This window comes from Scardinius erythrophthalmus (assembly GCF_964197995.2).
Source record: "Scardinius erythrophthalmus genome assembly, chromosome: 8".
NCBI classification, from domain to species: Eukaryota; Metazoa; Chordata; class Actinopteri; order Cypriniformes; family Leuciscidae; genus Scardinius; species Scardinius erythrophthalmus.
The window spans coordinates 49,522,765-49,548,087 of record NC_138228.1 but is presented as its reverse complement, the minus strand read 5'-3'; the positions used below and the strand labels follow the sequence as shown (position 1 = coordinate 49,548,087).

Genomic DNA, 25,323 nt, shown 5'->3' with positions numbered 1-25,323 from the left:
TACAAATAAAAAAAAAAATCCTAAATTCCACAGGGAAAAGGGCTTCTATTTGTGACTGTCTCTGCATTTGAACACTGCACATTTTAAACAGGACACGCATTAGCTGAATAAATGTTAGCCAGTACAAACATATTTATAGAAAACAGCTGACAATGAATAGACAGTCCAATAATAGCATAACGAATCACTTATTCTAAAAAGAATATCAAGTATAAGTTAAACGAATCCGACATGTAATGAGGGCTGTGTTAACAGTAAAACGTCCGTCATTTAACGAATTTTGAAAAACACGGATGGATAATACAAAATGCTTTCTGACATTTGACAGAAAAAAAACAAGCAAGAACAAAATCTAACCTTATCCCGTCAGTTTTCCTTGTACAGTTATCTTCTCTCTCTGTGTTTGTGAAAGAGAGCTCGCGCAGCACTGAGACAGCAGTACTTTTAATCCATACGTAACGAACGCGCTAGTTTTCATACAAAATAAATATGTAACATAATTAGGTACTTTAGTTATTATTAAAGGGGTCATATAATGCCATTTTTGTACAAGCTAATATGATTCTTTAGGGTCTAAATTAAAAGTTTGTAATATACTTTAATTAAAAATTCTCATTAGTATTGTAAGAAAACACTAATTTTACCTGGTCAAAAACAGCTCTGTTTTCAGCACGCCGTTTCAGTGCATGTGTCTTTAAATGATAATGAGCTTTGCTCACTCCGCCCCTCTGTTCTGTGCGTACACCGTTTGTAACACAATAACCACGTGTTGTTCATTATAAACCTGGGATTATGAATTATATTGAGAACGTCGTACATGGAAAACATGCTGTAATGTACCCTGAGTGTAAACCTTAGATGCATTCATCGTGAAGCCTGCAGCAAGGTTTGCAAATTTCGCAAAGATTAATATAAATACTAATATAAAGGTTAATAAAACATTACACTCACATCTTCTGGAGGTTCAGCAGTAACACGTTGGTACCGATCCGTTTTTTCTCGTTTGTAAAGCTGTCTGGTGTGAAATGATTCGCGTAAACATGAAAGCATGGACGATCGTGGGGAATCCCCGTGAGGGAATCCCCACGTCAATCCTTTGGGCATATCGCTTCAAAAACAAAACTCAGCCACTGCATCTATAACGGCTCAGATTTAGGAACATCCAAATGACTGCTGCGTTCCTTATTACATCTAAGAACAGAACACCACAATCGCGTAGACGCCATTCTACTCCAGCATAACAACAATGGCGGACTAGTATGAGGACGGCTGTCACAGCTCGCTCAGGGCGGGTCTTGTGTTGAAGCACGGCTGTCAATCACAATCGCGGGAGGGGCGTACGATCTTATGACGTCACAATATCGAACGGCTTGATTTCATAGATGGTCAAACATATAAGGAGATTAAAACAAAACCACTGGATGGATTTTAATCATGATAGGATGGTTGTGTACAGGCACTGCCAACAGACATTTCAGTGCAATCAACTTGTAAAAGTGCATGTACCATTATATGACCCCTTTAACACAATAACGTAACACATGAAGGCTACGTTTCTCAACACTGAGAATGAATGAATAAACGCGCACTTTTATTCACTTTTAAACAGCACTTTCATAATCACTCAGCCACAGCGATTTCAAACTTATTTAGATTTATTGTTCAGCATTACTTGAGCATTTTATAATTTGCATGGCTGAATGATGTCTCCCTCTTATCTGAGGGACCATAAATGACGGAGTATTTTAAAGGTGCTCTAAGTCATGTCACGCGTTTTTTAGGCCAAAACATTTTTTGCCACATACCGCAAACATCTCCTCACTATCTGCTAGCTGCCTGTCCCCTGAACACACTGTAAAAAAACGCGGTCTCTGTAGACACCACAGGCTCCACAAACTGCAACAAAAACAAACCGAGCAACAAACAGAGCGACCCGCAGCACGAAACACAACAAACTGTTCCAGCCAATAACCGACAAGAATGATGTGGGGGTGGGGTTCGGGGGTTAGTGCGCGGATGAGGAGGAGGGAGGGTCTAGCTAGCCTCCGTTTTGTTTGACAATAATTCGAATGTCAACAAGAAGAAACGTCTCCCGGGATCGCTTAGACAACCTTTAAGATAATCCATGCGATCCGTGTGATCATCGAATCCAGAGGATTAAGTTAACTCAGTACAATATTCCAGCTTTCCACATCGAGCCCAGGCCGTTTCCCTTCAGGGCTCAGAGGTGCCGTGACCACTGTCCTGTCCTCTTACATCGGTCAGGCGGCGGGAGTGGAAGGGGGATCCAGCAGGAGTCTTTATTGCTGTCGATTTTCAGTCTCTGTTTAATGATAGGCTTTACGCATCTGTCAATCATCCCCGCTTGCTATTTGGGGAATGAACCCAGCTCTATGATTGGGACTGTCATATTACATAACATGAGAACACTTATTAAATCGTTGTGAATTCATTGGGTTTAGCTTCCGTTTTCAACGCGTTGTCCCAGGAAGAGCGTACACATTCTAACAAGCACGCTTCTGAGGCGGAGTTGCTGACACGTTGTATTAATCGTTATATTTGATTATTAAATAAGTCATTTAATTAAATGATCAATCACACTGAACCATTTAACAATCCTACAAGCCATTTATTTATATTAAAAACCCACCTCATTCATTTGGTGAGGAACATAGCGTTTAGAGCTGCATTTGCAGACCCTGTCATGCTGTTGGCTATATGCCACTGCAGTGGACGCACATTACAGTATTAAGGCTAATGATTAATCGATTAATTGATCGTTAATTGAAACGACGATCGATTTTTTTCACCAGGTTTTGGTGACAAATGCTTACAGGTTGGCAAGTGTTAGACGGTATTCTAGATTATAAAGCGAGGAAGTGTTTGTCCAATAATTAGAATCTCAGTTTTTTCAGAGTTTAGTAGCAGGAAATTCCTAGTCATCCAGTTTGTTATATCAGCTGTGCATTCTGTTAATTTTGTGAATAGGCTCTATGCAAGATCGCGTCCGCATTTTGTCTCAGCCCGCCCAGTTACATCCGGTGCTGCGTCAGAAGCCGTTTTTGCATTAGGTGGAGATAATGGCAAATTACACTCTCTGTTTACAAGAACTTCCAGCGGTTAACGTGAATGATGTTAACAATATTGTGAGGCAGTTAAAAACTTATTGTAAGTTAAAAATTTCGAGCTACATCAACAACTTTGAGGGTGAGTATTCTCTCATATCACGCGAAATCCGACTAGCGAATCAGTTTCTAAAATCGTTGTCTATGCGGAAGTAAAGACGCCGGCTGAGATCCTACCGGAAATATGTCAGCAGCGTTCGTGCATAGAGACTATTGGTAAGTTTCGTCCGTGCGTGATGAAATATAGAGCTGAGCATTGTCAGCATAACAGTGAAAGCTAATGCCATGTTTCCTAATGATATCTCCTGATGGTAGCATGTACAGTGTGTGTGTGTGTGTGTGTGTGTGTGTGAGTGTGTGTGTGTGTGTGTGTGTGAGTGTGTGTGTGTGTGTGTGTGTGTGTGTGTGTGTGTGTGTAGCATGTACAGAGTGAACAGCAGCGGTCCTAGTACTGAGCCTTGTGGTACGCCATACTGAACTTGTGATCGATGAGACATCTCTTCATTTACTGCTACAAACTGATAACGGTCAGATAAGTGTGATTTAAACCATGCTAGTGCAATTCCACTAATGCCAACATCATTTTAGAGTCTATTTAAAATAAAATTGCTGGAAAAGAGAGTCAAAAGTTTGCCTCTCAGTGACGCGAGTCAGCTAGCAGACGGTCGGTTTAGCCAGGCTGTCTCCTGACCTGAGCCCCAGTTTGTCATGTTTGAGCTGAAAGACTATGAGACAATGTGCCATATTACTAGAGAGAAGAGCAGCACCATTCCAGGAGGGGATCCCAGAACTTTGAGAGCTTCCTCTGTTTCCCTGCCTGGAAATATAACTTTCGGGAGAGTGCTAGAGCTCCTCGGGTTGTATTTTTGGTGGAAAATTTGTTGAAATGATGTAAACAGTGTCCTGAAAACAAATAAACAGAAAAGGACATGGTTGAATTAAGTACGTGTATCCTCTCTCTTTTGTGAAATAACGGTAAACCACTTTATTTCTGTGACTAATGTGCAATCCTGACACAAAGTAATTCATTATGATCCATGTATCACTTATTATTGTAACCCTGTGGTAAAACATCGATGCTTAGGTTTTAAATCTCGAAGTAAACAAAAAAAAAATGGCAGCAAACGGCCACTTTTATCATGTTGTATCATGTTCGGTTTGCGATCTCGCTAGTTTCCAGTGATTTCTTTCTGATACGTTTTCTGATAAAACTTCCATTAGTTGGTGAAATGATGTGTGTGTGTGCGACGCTGTTCCAGAGAGGCGTGTTACGGGTGTGTTTTAGTGAAGCGCTGCGGTGAAGAAACAGCAGATTTGGGCTCGGCGTTCCTGACCCGAGGCTATTGGCCCCACCCGCCTGTTTAAGCCCTGCTCACACTGCCCCGACAGTAGAAACGCTGAGGACACGGTTCTCACACACACACACAGCGAAGCAAGGGTTCACAAAAATGCTGCACACTGCTCATTCAAGATGAAACTGCCAAAATGCAAACATGTTATAGAAGTCGTGCTGAATCTGTGGTTCCTGATGATGGGCAGATCAGCTCCTAGCAGAGTCTGACAGATACTGACAGTGAATTAGAAAGTCCCAATAATATATAAAACTGATAAAGAAATATAACCGTGCAGTTTTTGTTCCCCAATTCAACATGTTACACGACTGAAACATCAACACATACAGCAGAGAAAAGAACTGAAGAAAATATAGAGATATATTGTGATTCACAGCATATTAGCAGCAGGAGATCAACAGCAAAGATCTGACCTTTGATCCCGGGCAGGTCGATACTGGCGTGCTCATGGATCCCTATACCATTACGAATAATCCTCAGAGAGCCTTCCTTAAACGCTCCGGAGCACGTCACCAACTGCAGGAACACACACACACACACACACACACACACACACACACACACACACACACACACACACAGGCTTCATCCTAGCTGATGATACACTGCGTCACTGATGTGATAAAGCTAGTTACAGACAAACATGAACTCCTAACAAACGACGTTAATGTCATGTAGGGCTGCAATGGCGCATCAACGTGAAAGATTTCATCTAGGGGTGACCCCGAACAGTCGAAGATTCCATGCTTCGATAGGAGGAGCCTGATTCGACTACCGATCTCACGGTCTAATCTTCGCAGAGGTGTTAGGAAACGAGGATCATGCCACTCTGGCTATATGAGGGCGCTCAATGTCTGGTTTCACATAGAACTACCGGTTTTCTGTCAATACGTTAATATTCAGCCTATTATGATAATGCTGTATATACAAATGTGCAAAGAAAGAAGCTTTTAATAAATATTTTTTTAACGTGCGTGAATAAATCCAAACACCCCGTGACAGATTTAAGTTTCACTTTCAATCCGTGACCGACACAGGTGCGTCTTGGCGGCAAGGATTTACACCTTTAACAATGTCTGGGATAAGAAAATCCAAAGTGTGGATGTACACCATCAGAAAGGATATTCTCCAAGGCTGGATTTAGCATCAGGAAAACCATGATCGCACTTCTGCCGGCCAACGTTAACAAGTTGTTTTTCCACGGGACATTCTAAAATGCTTAACGTTAAAAAGCTTTTAAAACGCTTTTAAAAAAGGCACTTTAACGTGGCTTAATGTATGTAGAATAGAATAGAATCGGGCATTTATATAGCGCTTTCATATGTACTACTGTACACCCAAAGCGCTTTACAATCATATCAGGGGTCTCTCCTCAACCACCACCAGTGTGCAGCATCCACTGGGATGAGGCGACGGCAGCCACAGAACAACGGCGCCAGTGCGCTCACCACACACCAGCTATAGTGGAGAGAGGAGAGAGAGTGATAGAGCCAATTCAATGTAAGGGGATTATTAGGAGGACGTGATTGGAAGGGCCAATGTGTGGAATGTGGCCAGGACACCGGGGTTACACCCCTACTCTTTACGAGAAATGCCATGGGATTTTTAATGACCACGGAGAGTCAGGACCTCGGTTTAACATCTCATCCGAAGGACGGTGCTCTCTGACAGTATAGTGTCCCCATCACTACACTGGGGCGTTAGGACCCACACACACCACAGGGTGAGCGCCCCCTGCTGGCCTCACTAACACCTCTACACAGTACACACTTTATTAAGAAACCATACTATGTGCAGATAAGCAGATCAACCCAGAATATGAACGCAATGCGTTCCTCCTATAGTAAAGCGTTTTCTTTACATAATTTGATATTTTAATTTAACTATTTTAGGAGATGAAGTCGTTAAACGTGTTTCACGTTAAGTGTTTTAGAATGTATTTTATCCACGCACACAAAAGACTCCAGCGGACACAGACCGAGTGAAAGACTGGGTTTGTTCTCTCGATCGGGTATAGGGTACAAGTGATTTCAAAACTTTTCAGCCGGTTCTAATTAGATTTTTGGATGCTGTGAACATGTTTAGCTAAAGACTGCCACTCAGCAGTTATTGCTATTTCTGCAGTTAAAAAGACAAAGTAGAAAATTCTGGCTACTGTTATTTAAATAATTTCTTTATTTTAATTTTATTTATTGATCTGTCAGGGTTATCTAATCTAACTATTTGTGGCTTGTGTTTTGAATATATGTTCCCCTGCACTTTAGGCATTTTGCACACATTTGCTCCTCATCTTGTGACTTGATTCTGATTTATTTCGTTTTGTATTTTTATTTATTAGAAAGGTATATTCTGTTCTAATTTAATTTAAATTAATTGTTTATTTTTTTCGGTGCATCGATGTTGTGCTGTACTTAGAGCCTGCTCGCACAGGTAATTTAGCCAATTTAATTTGATTTGCATGTGAAATGCAAATCCTGTCTGCAGTGTGGCCTTTGAGTTATTTATGTTATTTCTTAGTTTTATTGATCCAAAATGTTTTTATACATTTTCTTCTATATCTTTGTGTGATTTTCTGTACATCGCGGCTTTGAAATGTTAAAGCCCCACCGCCATACACATGATTCGACTATCAGTCGACTATAGGCAAGACTTGACGATTCTGATTCGACTATGAAAATCCATAGTCGGGGACACCCCTAATTACATCGATTACATATTCCCCAATGTTGCCGGCATTTGTCAATATGTTGTTAAACACCAGTTGTATATAGTGTTTAATTCTGTTCTCACAGACTAACAGCAGGAGCACTGAACGACATGACTGACGTGATCACAGTGTCAGAGAATCAGATGATCCTCTTCAGCCTCACAAAGATGGAGGACGTGAAACCTGTCTGTCACAACTCATGTGTTATATGACTTATGATGATGTGGTGTAGTGTGCTGGGCTCACCTGACCCTGGCCTTGCCTCTCCAGGTCCACCACACACATGTCCACTATCGGGCCCAGGTTAGTGAAGGTCTCCATCACTGCCACATACGAACCCTGGTCGTTACTGTCCACATTCAGCTGCACACACACACACACACACCACGCTGGCCTTAGAGAACACACCATTAACACAGAACAACAACTCATCTGCCAGATCACAGACCTTCACTAGCTGAGAATCTCCCAGTCTGGATCCCACGAACACCACACCGTTATCCAGATACGTCAGGCACTCCGCGATCGAGGTCTAGAACACACACACACACACACACACACACACACACGTGTGCTGAAGAAGGTTCTGTCACGTGAGTATCTGCACACACACACTGATTACTAGGTGTGGAACGGATCGCAGGTGATCGTACGGACCAGGCCCCACGGTTCGGCACGCATATGATTCGCGGATTAACTGCTAAATTTAACATCATAGAGTGAAAGTTTATAGTTTGGACGTGTTTTGTCTTGCCAATTTACACATTCAAACAATTTTAAACGTGGAAAGAGGCGAAAATCGAGACTTGGGCGTTTTCTGTGGGAGAGTGAGGCGCGTTTCTGATAAAGCGCTCAAATACAGAACAGATTCCTATTTCGTGTTTCCTGAACACACACATGTACACAACATTATGTCTGCATCCCTGTCTCTGCAAGGGTTCTCTCGGTTCATCAGTGAACAGCTGAGAGAGAAACAGGAAGTTCTCAGTTTCAGTCTTAAAGTGACAGCAGCCTAATATTCCTGCTGTCGTCTGTCATTAATGTTAATAAAACAAAATACAGCTTTAACAAAGATGAAACTATTTAATTTCTACAGTGAATAAAGTGTAATTTTACATGTATGCTTAATTATTAACTTCTGTACCTGAATAATATTGTTAGACTTTGTAACTTTGTTATTTAGTATTCTGCTTTCATCAGTTAGGCTAGCAGTTTCTGATGTGGTATCGAAGAACTTCAAGTGAGCTTTAAGTGATAAATGAAAAGCAAAGTTACATCCTCCCCCATATATACTATACACACACACTTTTTTTTGTTGATCCGAGACTCAAAAACCGTAAATGATCCGAATAGTGAATTTTGTGATCCGTTCCACCGCTGATTACAGCAACACAGACGTCCATCAGAGTGTGGAACACAGAGCACGAGCAGAGGTCATTGTGTGTGTGTGTGTGTGTGTGTCTGTGTGTGAGTGTGAGTGTGAGTGTGTGTCACCTCTCCCAGCAGCTCCACCCGCAGGTCTTTCAGCACCCCTGCTCTGTCCAGTGTGTGTGTGTGTGAGAGAGTGTGTGTGAGAGAGTGTCACCTCTCCCAGCAGCTCCACCCGCAGGTCTTTCAGCACCACTGCTCCGTCCAGTGTGTGTGTGTGTGTGTGTGTGTGTGTGTGTGTGTGTGTGTGAGTGTGTGTGACCTCTCCCAGCAGCTCCACCCGCAGGTCTTTCAGCACCCCTGCTCTGTCCAGTGTGTGTGTGTGTGAGAGAGTGTGTGTGAGAGAGTGTCACCTCTCCCAGCAGCTCCACCCGCAGGTCTTTCAGCACCCCTGCTCTGTCCAGTGTGTGTGTGTGTGTGTGTGTGAGAGAGTGTCACCTCTCCCAGCAGCTCCACCCGCAGGTCTTTCAGCACCCCTGCTCCGTCCAGTGTGTGTGTGTGTGTGTGTGTGTGTGTGTGTGTGTGTGTGTGTGTCACCTCTCCCAGCAGCTCCACCCGCAGGTCTTTCAGCACCACTGCTCCGTCCAGTGTGTGTGTGTGTGTGTGTGTGTGAGAGAGTGTCACCTCTCCCAGCAGCTCCACCCGCAGGTCTTTCAGCACCCCTGCTCTGTCCAGTGTGTGTGTGTGTGTGTGTGTGTGTGTGTGTGTGTGTGTGTGTGTCACCTCTCCCAGCAGCTCCACCCGCAGGTCTTTCAGCACCCCTGCTCTGTCCAGTGTGTGTGTGTGTGTGTGTGTGTGTGTGTGTGTGTGTGTGTGTGTGTGTGTGTGTCACCTCTCCCAGCAGCTCCACCCGCAGGTCTTTCAGCACCCCTGCTCTGTCCAGTGTGTGTGTGTGTGTGTGTGTGTGAGAGAGTGTCACCTCTCCCAGCAGCTCCACCCGCAGGTCTTTCAGCACCCCTGCTCTGTCCAGTGTGTGTGTGTGTGTGTGTGTGTGTGTCACCTCTCCCAGCAGCTCCACCCGCAGGTCTTTCAGCACCCCTGCTCTGTCCAGTGTGTGTGTGTGTGTGTGTGTGTGTGTGTGTGTGTGTGTGTGTGTGTGTGTGTGTGTGTCACCTCTCCCAGCAGCTCCACCCGCAGGTCTTTCAGCACCCCTGCTCTGTCCAGTGTGTGTGTGTGTGTGTGTGTGTGTGTGTGTGTGTGTGTGTGTGTGTGTCACCTCTCCCAGCAGCTCCACCCGCAGGTCTTTCAGCACCACTGCTCCGTCCAGTGTGTGTGTGTGTGTGTGTGTGTGAGAGAGTGTCACCTCTCCCAGCAGCTCCACCCGCAGGTCTTTCAGCACCCCTGCTCTGTCCAGTGTGTGTGTGTGTGTGTGTGTGTGTGTGTGTGTGTGTGTCACCTCTCCCAGCAGCTCCACCCGCAGGTCTTTCAGCACCCCTGCTCTGTCCAGTGTGTGTGTGTGTGTGTGTGTGTGTGTGTGTGTGTGTGTGTGTGTGTGTGTGTGTGTGTCACCTCTCCCAGCAGCTCCACCCGCAGGTCTTTCAGCACCCCTGCTCTGTCCAGTGTGTGTGTGTGTGTGTGTGTGTGTGTGTGTGTGTGTCACCTCTCCCAGCAGCTCCACCCGCAGGTCTTTCAGCACCCCTGCTCTGTCCAGTGTGTGTGTGTGTGTGTGTGTGTGTGTGTGTGTGTGTGTGTGTGTGTGTGTGTGTGTGTGTGTCACCTCTCCCAGCAGCTCCACCCGCAGGTCTTTCAGCACCACTGCTCCGTCCATCAGCTCCTCCTTCTCCAGTAACAGCATGAACAGTCGGCCCTCCATATCGCCCAGCAGGAACCGGGATCCGTTCGGGTCCACGCGGTTATGGCACACGATGGTGCTCTGCTGTGGGTTCACACACAACACACACTTTACACCCCACACACACACACACACACACCACAGCCTGAAACACACAGAGATGGTCAAACCTTGATGGTGGGAGGAGCGATGGCGAAGTATTTGTCCCCGTTGTGATACGTGATGGACTCCTGTCCGATGATTATAGCGCCGCCAAACGGCTCCGGCACTGGAACACACACACACACACACTTTAGATGCGGTTCGTTAAAGCTACAGTTTTCTAAACACACAGACACAGATAACCAAAGACTTTAAAATGTTATGACGAGTCTTAAAGGAAAAATTAAATAAATCTTAACAAGCTCTGAAACCTTTTATCAGGAAGAAATTGGGAGTAAAACATAATTGTAAAAATCCTTATCCAGTAAACCACAAACAACTGGAGATCTCTGAATATTGTTATGGACAAATAAGTGCCTTGGAGTCTAAAAGGAGCTGGCTCAGATATAACTGGCCCTAACCCTAACTGGTTCTGACGGATTAACTATAAGAGCTTCAGAAATGGTGTATGGATCAGTTTGGGCTGTAAAAATCATCCGGTTCAAAACAGTCAATCTCAATCGTCAATGACTGACCTATCATTAACAGCTTAAAAAGGTCAGATTTCAAAAGCTTGTTGAAATGCTTTCCTACATGAAATATCTGTGCTGATAATAAATTAGCGTGTTTAGGTTTAGACTGAGATGACTCAACATGATTAAATGAGACCAGCTCGATCCTGCTTAAGTGTACTGTCCGCTACTGTCCGCTACGCTACTGTCCGCTAGGCTACTGTCCGCTACGCTACTGTCCGCTACGCTACTGTCCACTAGGCTACTGTCCGCTATGCTACTGTCCACTAGGCTACTGTCCGCTACGCTGCTGTCTGCTACGCTGCTGTCCGCTATGCTACTGTCCACTAGGCTACTGTCCGCTACGCTGCTGTCCGTTACTGTCCGCTACGTTACTGTCCGCTACACTACTGTCTGCTACGCTGCTGTCCGTTACTGTCCGCTACGTTAATGTCCGCTAAGCTACTGTCCGCTACACTGCTGTCCACCAGGCTACTGTCCGCCAGGCTACTGTCCGCCAGGCTACTGTCCGCTAGGCTGCTGTCCGCTAGGCTGCTGTCCGCTACACTGCTGTCCGCTACTGTCCACTAAGCTACTGTCCGCTACGCTACTGTCCACTATGCTACTGTCCACTACGCTACTGTCCGCTAGGCTACTGTCCGCTACGCTGCTGTCCGCTACGCTACTGTCCACTACGCTACTGTCCATTACTGTACGCCAGGCTACTGTCCGCTACACTGCTGTCCGCCAGGCTACTGTCCGCCAGGCTACTGTCCGCCAGGCTACTGTCCGCCAGGCTACTGTCCGCTAGGCTACTGTCCGCTAGGCTGCTGTCCGCTACACTGCTGTCCGCTACTGTCCACTAAGCTACTGTCCGCTAGGCTACTGTCCGCTACGCTGCTGTCCGCTACGCTACTGTCCACTACGCTACTGTCCGTTACTGTCCGCTAGGCTACTGTCCGCTACGCTGCTGTCCGCTACACTACTGTCCGTTACGCTACTGTACGCTACTGTCCGCTACGCTACTGTCCGTTACTGTCCGCTACGCTACTGTCCGCTACGCTGCTGTCGGCTACGCTACTGTCCGTTATGCTACTGTACGCTGCTGTCCGCTACGCTACTGTCCGCTACACTGCTGTCCGCTACGCTACTGTCCGTTACTGTCCGCTACGCTACTGTCCGCTACGCTACTGTACGCTGCTGTCCGCTACGCTACTGTCCGCTGCACTACTGTCCACTACGCTACTGTCCGTTACTGTCCGCTAGGCGACTGTCCGCTACGCTGCTGTCCGCTACGCTACTGTCCGTTACACTACTGTACGCTATGCTACTGTCCACTACACTACTGTCCGCTAGGCTACTGTCCACTAGGCTACTGTCCGTTACGCTACTGTCCACTACGCTACTGTCCGCTAAGCTACTGTCCGCTACGCTACTGTCTGCTACGCTGCTGTCCGCTACGCTACTGTCTGCTACGCTACTGTCTGTTACGCTACTGTCCGCTACGCTACTGTCCGTCACGCTACTGTCCGTTACTGTCCACTAGGCTACTGTCCGCTACGCTGCTGTCCGCTACTGTCCGCTACGCTACTGTCCGTTAGGCTACTGTCCGCTACGCTTCTGTCCGGTACTGTCCGTTACTGTCCGCTACTCTACTGTCCGTTAGGCTACTGTCCGCTACACTTCTGTCCGGTACTGTCCGCTACACTTATGTCCGGTACTGTCCGCTACGCTACTGTCCGCTACGCTACTGTCCGCTACACTTCTGTCCGGTACTGCCGTTACTGTCCGCTACGCTGCTGTCCTCTACGTTACTGTCCGCTACGCTGCTGTCCGCTACGCTACTGTCCGCTACGCTACTGTCCGCTACACTTCTGTCCGGTACTGTCCGTTACTGTCCGCTACGCTGCTGTCCTCTACGCTACTGTCCGTTAGGCTACTGTCCGCTACGCTTCTGTCCGTTAGGCTACTGTCCGCTACGCTTCTGTCCGGTACTGTCCGTTACTGTCCGCTACGCTACTGTCCGGTACTGTCCGCTATGCTACTGTCCGCTACACTTCTGTCCGGTACTGTCCGCTACGCTACTGTCCACTACGCTACTGTCCGTTACTGTCCGCTACGCTACTGTCCGTTACACTACTGTACGCTATGCTACTGTCCGTTACGCTACTGTCCACTACGCTACTGTCCGTTACTGTCCGCTAGGCTACTGTCCGCTACGCTACTGTCCACTACGCTACTGTCCGTTACTGTCCGCTAGGCTACTGTCCGCTACGCTACTGTCTGCTACGCTGCTGTCCGCTACGCTACTGTCTGCTACGCTACTGTCCGTTACGCTACTGTCCGTTACTGTCCACTAGGCTACTGTCCGCTACGCTACTGTCTGCTACGCTGCTGTCCGCTACGCTACTGTCTGCTACGCTACTGTCCGTTACGCTACTGTCCGTTACTGTCCACTAGGCTACTGTCCGCTAGGCTACTGTCCGCTACGCTACTGTCTGCTACGCTGCTGTCCGCTACGCTACTGTCTGCTACGCTACTGTCCGTTACGCTACTGTCCGTTACGGTCCACTAGGCTACTGTCCGCTACGCTACTGTCCGTTAGGCTACTGTCCGTTAGGCTACTGTCCGCTACGCTACTGTCCGTTAGGCTACTGTCCGCTACGCTTCTGTCCGGTACTGTCCGTTACTGTCCGCTACGCTGCTGTCCACTAGGCTACTGTCCGCTACGCTACTGTCCGTTAGGCTACTGTCCGCTACGCTTCTGTCCGGTACTGTCCGTTACTGTCCGCTACGCTGCTGTCCGTTAGGCTACTGTCCGCTACACTTCTGTCCGGTACTGTCCGCTACGCTACTGTCCGCTACACCTCTGTCCGGTACACTTCTGTCCGGTACTGTCCGCTACGCTACTGTCCGCTACAGTATGAATGTTATAATTCTGCGTTTTTGATGATGGGTCTCTGACCCTGCGTCACCGTTAGGGGTTATCCCTCCTCTCCAGATTTGCTGAAGCCTTATGAAATCTTGCGGGCGAGATGGCCAATGGCGTTCACACCCCGTAAGACTTTCATGACTTAGTAAAGACACCGTTAAAATAGTCCAAATGAACAGTTGAATAAAGTCGTTATTTTTGCGCACAAAAAGTATTCTCATTCTTGATAAGCGTAAGGTTGAGCCACTGGAGTCACTTGGACTAATTTCAAACATTGTCTTTTACTAACTTTCTGGGCCGGCACGTTTCGATTACAGAGAAGCCTATGGAGGAGTGAGCCGGCTCTCAGACTTCATCACAGATATCTTCATTTGTGTTCGGAAGACGAACGAGAGTCTGACGGGGTTGAACGGCACGAGGGAGAGTGATTAGCCACATGCTGGACTCTGCTCAGTTCTGTGATTAATGTCTCCGCTCGCATTGGGATTCGCCTTGCAAGAGGATTAGATCTACAATAAAAAGTGGATGTTGTCATTCAGGTCATGTGACACGTACGACAGAGTTTCGGCACTGCTAGTGGTGTTCAGGTAGGTCGTTTAGGCGTTACAGGCACACACACTGCCGCCTCCTGCGCGGATGCTAACCCTCGTGGTTATATCTGTGCGCAGTGCTGTTGTACACACTAAGGGTGTAAAGCACAGACAAGGAATCGGTCATCATTTATGGTTTCTCGAACACAGGTAGTAACCCTTGCGGAAAACCTGTGCCAGGTGGGCTATAGGCACCTAGCATGTTGCTATGGCTGTTATAAGCGGGATGTTCCTGACAGTGCATGTGTTGTGTGTAATGGCACCAGTACTTCTGCTGCCTTCAGGTTCATCCGCATGCTTGTTACCACGCGTGTGTTGTGTTCATTACAGCGCCGGCGTCAGTACTGCGACGTCTCTGCAGTGGCCCACGCTTCTGCAACTTGCTCGTATAGCCACTACGCTGCGGAGCTTATGGGTCTCCGTTGCATGGAGTTCTTTAGCTAGGTCAACGGCTTGCTGCCGATCTGGACTTTCGCTATCAACACGGCAGGATTTCATAGTTCCCGTAGCACCAGCTAGCGGTGACGCGGTGTCGTTTGCTCCTCTCAAGACAGGGTACCCCCAGGATCCTCCAACTTAAATTCAAGGCTTTTTAACCCTCTAAACGCCAAAGTCGCAAAATTGCGACAAGACGTCATACTTAAAAAAACAGGCTGTAGATCCTAATATGGTGTAATATCTCATTTGTATTCCCTACCACTAGATGGCAGACATGTAATACTTCGATTCAAGATCAAAATGACGACATGTTCCTATTCAAAGTGTTGGAGGAAACAGCAGAGCAAGTGAGCGATCGCGTCATTGATGCGGAAGCAGTTCAGTTCAGAGCGTCTGAGTAAATTGTGAGATTTGTGAGAGAAAATAGTCAAATGGCTAATAAAAACTTGTACCGTGGTCCGTGAGGATGTATTCAAATGTTATTCGCCGATTCTGACTCTGAAGAAGAATATTTGCCTTTTGGAAATGACGATCGGCCATCTAATGATTGTGCTTCTCCTGGTACAGCTTTGCCGCGCGTGCATCTCCCGGTACATCTTTGCCGCTCAAATGGTGCCGCCGTGCAAGGTGCGAGTGTTCACGAAGCATAAACAGATCATTTTGCCCATTTGCCCAACGGGGATGGGGGTGGCAGGGGTGGACTTAAGCTTAGTGTACACTTTTCCTGATCATTTGGAATGAGGATTAAAAAAAAAAAAAAAAAGAAAAAAGAAAACACTCCATATATATTTTTTCCTGAATATTACTGATGAACTGATCAAAAAGTAGGCTACTGTTCACATGCATTTTACTATATAGTATAGTAATAATTTAGTACTTTCTCCTGTTATTGTTGGTTTCCTCTTTTCTCATCATTTGGAATGAGGATAAATAAAAATAAAACATGCAAATAAGTTCAAACATCAGTTCAATATCTACTATTTCCTGAATATTATGAAATTCAAGAGGGCCGCCCTCTGAAGACGTCATAATATGCAAATTAGATTAGTATATTTACACCCCACATAAACTTTCAGTCATCCCCAACATTTTTCTAATTTACAGTAGATCTCTATATTTAAGCCCTTTCAAGCCACAAGCTTTTGAAATTTTGATGTCAAAATCCAGCATTTAAAAAAAAAAAAACCTTGGCGCCTAAAGGGTTAAGACCTTTGCCTGTCTGCCTCGCTGCCTGTGTGATAAGGTGCGATAAGCTCCGTCTTAGCCATATATTTCTTTGTTTTGAACCATCATTTTACTATCATTTCTAGTTGTTTATACTACTACATTTTACCCAACATCTCAGATTAACCTGACATCGCTAGCTTTTGTTATTAGTACTACTAGCACAAAACGCTAGTAATTCGCTAGCCTGTTAACGCGCCACCCGTGCGCTCAGCTATTTTATTTATTTATTTTTCTCTCGCGCGTCCGCGCCTTTGAGTTCATAAAAAGCTCAGGTGAGGAAGAATCACTCAACAAACACGGTGAGTAATGTCTTGTCCTGTTATTGTCACTTGCACTTCATGTCACATGTTTAGTATAGGCTTCTCTGTCGACAATATAGGATTTATCTGTGATAAATGTAAGGAGACAGTTAGGTTGACAGAGAAGATTTCAGAATTAGAAACACGCATCCAAACTTTAATTGAGGATAGTAAGAGTGCTAGTGCTTTAGATGTTTTGGATGCGCATAGAATAGTGCACACTTTACATGAGTCGGTTCTGGCTGAAGTAGAGCCTGTGCAGCCGGGCAAATGGGTGACAGTGAGGGATCGCTCTAGTCGCGGATCTAAAAACCACTCTTCCGTTCCGATTACCATAACAAATCGATTTGCCCCGCTCAGTGAAACACCCACTGAGAATGATTGTGCCCTAGTTATTGGCGATTCTATTACACGGAACGTGAAAATAGAGACACCAACCACCATAGTCACATGTTTGCCGGGAGCCAGAGCGCCTGACATCAAAGCTAATTTAAAAGTGCTGGCTAATGCTAATCGTAAATTCTCTAAGATCATTATTCACGTCGGCACTAATGATGTTCGACTCCGCCAGTCGGAGATCACCAAAATTAATATTAAAGAGGTGTGTGAACTTGCAAGTACGATGTCAAGGACTGTAATTTGCTCTGGCCCCCTTCCTGTTCGCAGGAGTGATGAGATAGTTAGTAGATTGTGTTCGCTTAACGGTTGGCTGTCTCGGTGGTGTCCGCTTAATAATATAGAATTCATAGACAATTGGAAAAGTTTTTGGGGCAAACCTGACCTGTTGAAAAGAGATGGTATTAATCCCTCCTGGGATGGTGCTGCTCTTCTCTCTAGTAATATGGCACATAGTCTTAGAGCTCAAACATGACAATCTGGGGCTCAGGTCAGGAAGCAGACAGACTGGCTAAACCGACCGTCTGCTAGCGGCCTCGCGTCACCAAGGTCAGATAAATCCCATCACATAGAGCCTCTTTCACCTAGCTATCATCATATAGAGACTGTGTCTGTTCCCCGAACTTGGAAATCCAAAAAACGTTTAAACCCAACTAAGGTTAAAAATTTAATTGATGTTCAACAAATAAAAAACAGCTATATTACAGATGAGCAAATGATAAAGCTTGGGTTGCTGAATATTCGATCGCTTACTTCAAAAGCACTCGTTGTTAACGATATGATTTCAGATAATAACCTATATGTGCTGTGTTTGACAGAAACCTGGCTAAAACCAAACGATTACATTACTTTAAATGAATCAACCCCGCAAGATTACTGTTATAAACATGAGCCTCGTCTGAAACGCAAAGGGGGTGGTGTTGCTGTAATCTATAGTAATAGTTTCAAAACCACTAAGAAATCAAGTTTTAAATATAATTCTTTTGAAGCATTGGTGCTTAATGTAAAATATAGTGTAAACGATAAATCACGTTTGAGATTTGTGCTGGCTACTGTATACAGGCCACCAGGGCACCATAAAGATTTTATCAAAGAATTTGCGGACTTTCTATCAGAATTAATATTGACTGCAGATAAAGTACTAATTGTTGGTGATTTTAATATACACATCGATAATGAAAAAGATGCATTGGGATTGGCATTTAAAGACATTGTAAATTCAATTGGAGTTAGACAACACGTGTCAGGACCTACTCATCGTCGTAATCATACTCTAGATCTAATATTATCACACGGAATAGATGTGGATGCCGTTGAAATTCTGCAGCAGAGCGATGACATCTCAGATCATTATCTAGTCTCGTGTAAACTTCATTTAGCCAAGGCTGCAAAGCCGACTCCGTGTTTCAAATATGTGAGACCTATCACTTCTGCCACTAAAGATTGCTTTATTAATAATCTTCCTAATCAGTTTCATCATCTCAGCATCTCAGATAGCTTAGAAGAACTAGATATTACAACAGAAACGTTTAACTCTCTCTTTTCCAGCACTTTAGACACAGTTGCTCCGTTGCGCTTAAAGAAGATTAAAGAAAATAGTCCAACGCGCGGATGAACCTGTCCTATCGTCAGCCTGTGAGATCGGCGATACACGATATTATCGTGAGGGGGCGGGGCTTACTTATTTGATTATTAACTTGCTTATTTACTCATCAATTTGCTTGTTTTATTACTTCGTTTTAAATGAGAATCTTTTTCTATTTTGCTAGCAAAGGTGGAGTGTTTATTAATAGGCTAAATCAGGTTATTTCCTGGTATAGTAAATTAAATTATCCAAATTGACAGAGTGTGTTAAAGATATAAAAGATTGGATGACGCACAATTTTCTTTTATTAAATCCAGATAAGACAGAGGTAATACTTATCGGTTCAAAAAACCGCCCACAAAACCTCCTTCAATACAACTTTAACATAGTAGGGTGTCCTGTTACTTTATCCTCTACAGTAAAAGACCTGGGTGTTATATTAGATTGTAACTTGTCTTTTGAAAATCATATTTCATATGTTACAAAAACAGCCTTTTTTCACCTTAGAAATATTGCTAAATTACGTAACATGCTATCTGTCTCTGATGCAGAAAAGCTAGTTCATGCATTCATGACCTCGAGACTAGATTACTGTAATGCTTTATTAGCTGGTTGTCCTGCATCCTCAATAAACAAGCTACAGTTAGTCCAAAATGCCGCCGCTAGAGTTCTTACTAGATCAAGAAAATATGATCATATAACACCAATTTTATCATCACTACATTGGTTACCTATAAAGTTCCGTATTAATTACAAGGTATTGCTACTGACTTATAAAGCCCTAAACGGCTTAGCTCCAGTTTATTTAACGGATCTTCTATCGCCCTATAATCCATCGCGCTCTTTAAGATCACTAAATTCGAGGCTTCTGGTCATACCTAGGATATCCAGATCCACCAAAGGAGGGAGAGCATTTTCACATTTAGCACCAAAACTCTGGAATAGCCTTCCTGATACTGTTCGTTGCTCAGATTCGCTCTCCCAGTTTAAAACTAGATTAAAGACGCATCTCTTCAGCCAGGCATTCATATAATATTTTAATCTTACAGTTAAATCCGGTCTCTACTTCATAAACGCCAGAGGAGAACTGGCCCCCGACTGAGCCTGGGTTCTCCCAAGGTTTTTTTTTCTCCATTAGGTCACCTAATGGAGTTTTTCGGTTCCTTGCCACTGTTGCCTTTGGCTTGCTCAGTTGGGGATACTTAATTTGATTAATCGATTCAACAGTGCTATTGATCTGCATTACCAAACGTGGATGTTTTACACCAGAAACAAACACTGATGTACTATTTTATTTAATACTGTGAAGCTGCTTTGATACAATCTGTATTGTGAAAAGCGCTATATAAATAAAGTTGACTTGACTTGACTTGACTATAGTGAGGTAAAAAAAAAGATCCTAATCATTCTTGTATCTGACCATTCTTGTATATTTCAACATGTCAGCGGGAAATTTACGGACACACATTATCCTCTCATGCCGTTACAGATGCAGCATTTTGACTGTAGGCTGCTTCTGCACGAGATCATGAAAACACGTTTTAATTTATTGGGTCAAGAAAGAGTCGGAGTCTGCGATATGTCCTCCTCTGTCTGGATGCACTTCACTTATGCGCACCGCACTTCAATAAGCCCAAATAACGCGGGTTTTAAATGCCGGGAGAAATCAGAGGCAAAAATCTAAAAGTCGATCGGTACTTACTTATGACTTGACTCTGATAAAGGAAAATGGGTTAATGTGTTTACATGACCACATGCATTGTCAGTTTATTCAGCATAATCGAGTTAATAACGTGTATGTAAACGCGCTCATTCCCTGAAAGTGAAAGCAGAAACGGACTGCGCTTTCACTGCATTAACGGCGCGTTCTCTCAGAGACGACGGTGGATATAACGGTAGGCTACAGCATCTTAATTAACTGGCTTAATATTTCTCTTGTGGACTTACATTATTGACAGTGAAAAAAATAGAAGAATATTTCTTGTGAAACAAGTTTGAAGTTGCTTGTGATTTTCACAGGCAGAGTTCAACAGATGCTTCGTGTAACTTTATTAGGCCTAGGCGGCCTATATCATTTTATTGATATTATTATTATAATTAATATTTTGTAATTGTACTGTTTTTACTGTCATTAAATATTTTGTTAATGTGCTATGGAAACAAAATACTGACGAACAACGATGCCGCGTCTTCATCTTGGCTCTGTATAAGAATGATGCGTCTGTTAAAACAAGCACTCTTGGCAATTTGTGAATGGATCACCTTGCAATTAAATTTCGTTGTGGGATGTAGTTTTTTTTAGTCTGTTTTAAAAATATTTTCTTTGAGGAGTCCTCATACGCGCGCGTCGGTGACGTCGTATGTGTGGTTATGTGATGTCGCAAGTGTGGTTATTGTTATGAATTTAGGCAAGGCAAATATAATTGTAACTATACTAGCTTCATAATAATAATAATCAGGGCCTGAATTTCATTTTGGAAAATGGGGGGGAAATCCCCCCTTAGGTGATTCTTATGGGGGGGAATTTTTAATTTGAGGGGGGAGTTTAGACTTTTTTTTTAATTACATTTATCTCGCCTAAATGTATGCTTAGCCTACTCATTGCATTTTTACAATGGGGTCATTTTGTTCTTAAGAATTTACACAACTCAAGGAAGCTTGATTTCAATCTTTGAATTAAATTGAAAAAAGTAGCACAAATAAATACAATAGAATAAAGATATCAATAAAGAGAAATAAAGAGAAAAGTTTTTGCTTAGGTCTAAAACTAGTAGGCTATTCAGAAATACTACAGAGACTGAATAAAGTAGCCTAATCAAATGTAAAATAACACTGGGTAGTATTTTAGTCCTGACTAAATTAAATTCATAGGCTATTAATCCTGATTCCTTAAAATGAAAGCTATGTTTTGTTGTTTTGACAAACAAATTAATGACAGACACATATGGCTGCTGTCCCTTTAAGAGCTAGTGCACGGATCCTGTTTTCATTATACGGTCACGTGCGATTTATGCTTATTTAAGACATAACCGACTGTGTTTAGATTAGAGGATACTCTCCAAGACCGAAATTGACATCATTTTCTTATGTTTTTGACTGTTAAAGCGATTTATAATCCACGAAAAATAACTTTTGTTACCCGCGAGCTGTTTGTGAGGCTGCTTTACTCTATGTATGTGTGCAGAGAAAAAAGCATCTCTCAGACAGCGCGCAAGTACCGAAGAGTTTAAAATCGCGTGACTGTTTAAACTGGTGAGACTTGAAAAGACGTGCAAATGGTAAACTTTAGTTACTCGTGATGCAATGCTGGCCCGATCGACTCCCGAAACGCGAGAGTGTATTTCCGCCGCCTGCCGCGCGCTTAACGATTGCATTGTGCAACCCATTTTGAGAGACGCGAGATAGAAGACGCAGCGCCGCTGAATCACTCACGCTGTTTGTGAAATTGCGTCTCGCAGACAGTTTTAAAATGACTGATTTGATTTTCCATCTGCGTGGATTAATTTACTAATACAACCTGAACCTACATGCTAAAGTGAATCAATGTTTGCGGGAATTTCCCGCATTATAAATGGGAGACCTGCGGGAATGATAAAAAATATGTGCAATACCCGCAATCCCGCACCGAAATTCAAGCCCTGATAATGATTTAATACATTAATAGGAAAACGAGCCAATTATCGTATTGATATCGTCAAAGGCATCTGCCATCGGCGATATCTCTGTCTATCGTCGATACACGATACTATCGTCTATCGGCACAACCCTAGTCTCTAGGATACGTACCAAAAAACTTTAAGCTGGCTTTGATTAAACCGCTTGTTAAAAAAACGCAACTTGATCCTTCAGAATTAGTCAATTACAGGCCGATCTCGAATCTACCTTTTCTGTCAAAGATATTAGAAAAGGCAGTATCCTCACAACTGTGTTCCTTTCTTGAAAGAAATGATATCTGCGAGGATTTCCAGTCCAGATTTAGACCGTACCATAGTACCGAAACAGCTCTCGTTAGAGTCACAAATGATTTGCTCTTATCATCCGATCGTGGTTGTATCTCTCTATTAGTGTTACTCGATCTTAGTGCTGCATTTGACACCATCGACCACAACGTTCTTTTAAATAGATTAGAACATTATGTTGGCATTACGGGAAATGCACTAGCATGGTTTAAATCATACTTATCTGACCGTTATCAGTTTGTAGCAGTAAATGATGAGATGTCTCATCGATCACAGGTTAAGTATGGCGTACCACAAGGCTCAGTACTAGGACCGCTGCTGTTCACTCTGTACATGCTACCATTAGGAGATATCATTAGGAAACATGGAATTAGCTTTCACTGTTATGCCGATGATACTCAGCTCTATATTTCTTCAAAACCTAACGAAACTTATCAATTCACAAAATTAACGGAATGCATAGCGGATATAAAAAATTGGATGACTTGTAATTTCCTACTTCTAAATTCTGAAAAAACAGAGTTTCTAATTATTGGACAAAAAACTTCCTCACGTAATAACCTAGAATACTGTCTAACACTTGATGGCTGCTCTGTTAAGTCTTCGTCGTCGGTTAGGAACCTGTGTGTGCTCTTTGATACCAATCTTTCATTTGAAAGTCACGTGTCTAGTATCTGTAAAACTGCATTTTTCCATCTTAAAAATATATCTAAATTACGCCATATGCTCTCATTGACAAATGCGGAACAATTAGTTCATGCGTTCATGACCTCAAGGCTAGATTATTGTAATGCTCTACTGGGTGGTTGCCCTGCACGCTTAATAAACAAACTACAGCTGGTTCAAAACGCAGCAGCTCGAGTTCTTACCAGAACCAGGAAGTATGACCATATTAGCCCAGTTCTGTCAAAACTGCACTGGCTCCCTATTAAACATCGCATAAATTTTAAAATATTGCTGATTACTTACAAAGCACTGAATGGTTTAGCTCCGCAGTACTTGAGCGAGCTCTTAACGCATTATAGTCCGTCACGTCTATTACGATCTCAAAATTCCGGCCAGTTGATAATACCTAGAATATCAAAATCCACTGCTGGCGGTAGATCCTTCTCCTATTTAGCACCAAAACTCTGGAACAGTCTTCCTACCATTGTCCGGGAAGCAGACACACTCTGTCAGTTCAAAGCCAGATTAAAGACACATCTCTTTGACCTAGCTTTCACATAATACATTATAGACTTCTATAATTTAATGTTAGGCTGCATAGATTAGGTCAGCCGGAACCGGGAACACTTCCCAAAAATCCTGATGTACTCGTTACATCATGAGAAGAATGGCATCTACGCTAATTTTAGTGTCTGTGTTTATCCCAAGGTTTTTCCTGCAGCCTGCCGGATCCAGGCCGTATCCAGATCTGACGAAGGACCTTCACCTGGACCGATGACAACGCAGTGCTGAAGTGCCAACTAGTCTCTCCCTATGGAGGATCCCACTACCACTCTACAGATAAGGCGTTGTCGGGAAAATTCGTCTCGCGGTCCTACCCCAAAGCAACAAATAAAATAAAATTCCTTATCAAAATTTATAAGGAAAGACAAGTATTTTGTTTAGGCTTGGCTTGTAGGGAATTCCAAACCTGCGTATATTCTAACGCACATAACTATAGAACCCATTCTAAATGCGCATGTGAACGCCATCAGCGTTTCTCACAGGTTCGCGTTTAAAGTCTGTGTAGAGAGAATGGTGTCGTCTTAGCGGCCCCTAATTTAATAACAAATGATCATTGCGACGGAACCAAATCAATTAAAACTAACTTTAGGTGGAAATAACTTAACTCTGCTGTAAAGCCGAAACAATCTCTGTTACCTTAAATTATACGCTTATCTCTGTAAAGCTGCTTTGAGACAATCTACATTGTTAAAAGCGCTATATAAATGAAGATGACTTGACTTGACTTGACTTTAATTCCATTTAAAATTAAATTCGATGCCAACTTCGTACCAATTCCGACAGAAGTATGAGGGGAAAATGTCAAATCTGTATACATTTTAAACCCTAAAAAATGATTATGTACAAGGGGTGCAACGGTACAGATAGCCCACGGTACGGTCCGTACCTCGGTTTTTGGGCCACGGTTCGGTACATGTTTTGTGTAGAAAGAGACTGCTATTTCATCCCAAAAATGTGTTTTATTTTTCTTATGAGCATAAACAGAATGTCACAGTAGGAAGAACATCAATGTATGGAATAAATTAACACTCAAAATATTCAAGTGGATCCCAATTCCAAACCTTGATAACTGGTATATGAAGTGATCAATGTGAAAGAAAAAGTGCACTTTTACCTTTAACAAACATAAATTAGCTTGTGCTTTGAATAAAAAAAAGCAGAGCAAAATAATATAATAAAAAAAATAGTGCATTCAGGATACAAAGTGCAATGTTATTTACTCATGCACTATTGAGAGATTCTTGTGCAAAAAGATGAGTCCATCAACACTGTCTGGTGCAAGGCGAGACCGGTTGGCACTAACGATGTCCCCAGCAGAAAATTCTCAACTTTTCAGAATGCCGCAAGCGCACCGTCGGTCACGTGACAAGAACCAACCAGAGCGCAGCTGATGGTTGCTTTAGCAACGACAGACGCCTCCGGAGCGCAACCGCCCTAGCGCTTTGGAAAAAGGAGAACGCGGCGCGCCTAGCGTTTTCTACGCGTTTTTAGGCGCGTTATGTGAACGACGCCTAAAGCAAAAACTAAAAGGATCAATCCAAACTCAATGGCAAAACCGAAGTCCCGCGGGACACGAGGGTAGATTGTCCCGTGCAGGGCTGACCGAACGG

At 43.7% G+C, this 25,323-nt stretch overlaps 1 protein-coding gene across 2 annotated transcripts in view; it reads right to left on the bottom strand.

The window, feature by feature from the left end:
* Positions 1-25,323, bottom strand: part of ddb1 (damage-specific DNA binding protein 1) — an 81,886-nt gene that overhangs the window by 31,434 nt on the left and 25,129 nt on the right. Inside the window, exons 6-11 of one of the 2 annotated variants that reach the window (XM_081373227.1) lie at positions 10,575-10,672; positions 10,366-10,488; positions 8,679-8,714; positions 7,633-7,716; positions 7,431-7,547; positions 4,891-4,993 (exon numbers count right to left, since the gene is read on the bottom strand). In XM_081373227.1, coding sequence (XP_081229353.1) covers positions 4,891-4,993; positions 7,431-7,547; positions 7,633-7,716; positions 8,679-8,714; positions 10,366-10,488; positions 10,575-10,672 — 561 coding nt within the window. Of the gene's footprint in view, positions 1-4,890; positions 4,994-7,430; positions 7,548-7,632; positions 7,717-8,678; positions 8,715-10,329; positions 10,489-10,574; positions 10,673-25,323 lie in introns of both variants that reach the window. The other variant, XM_081373226.1, reaches the window with a different exon arrangement.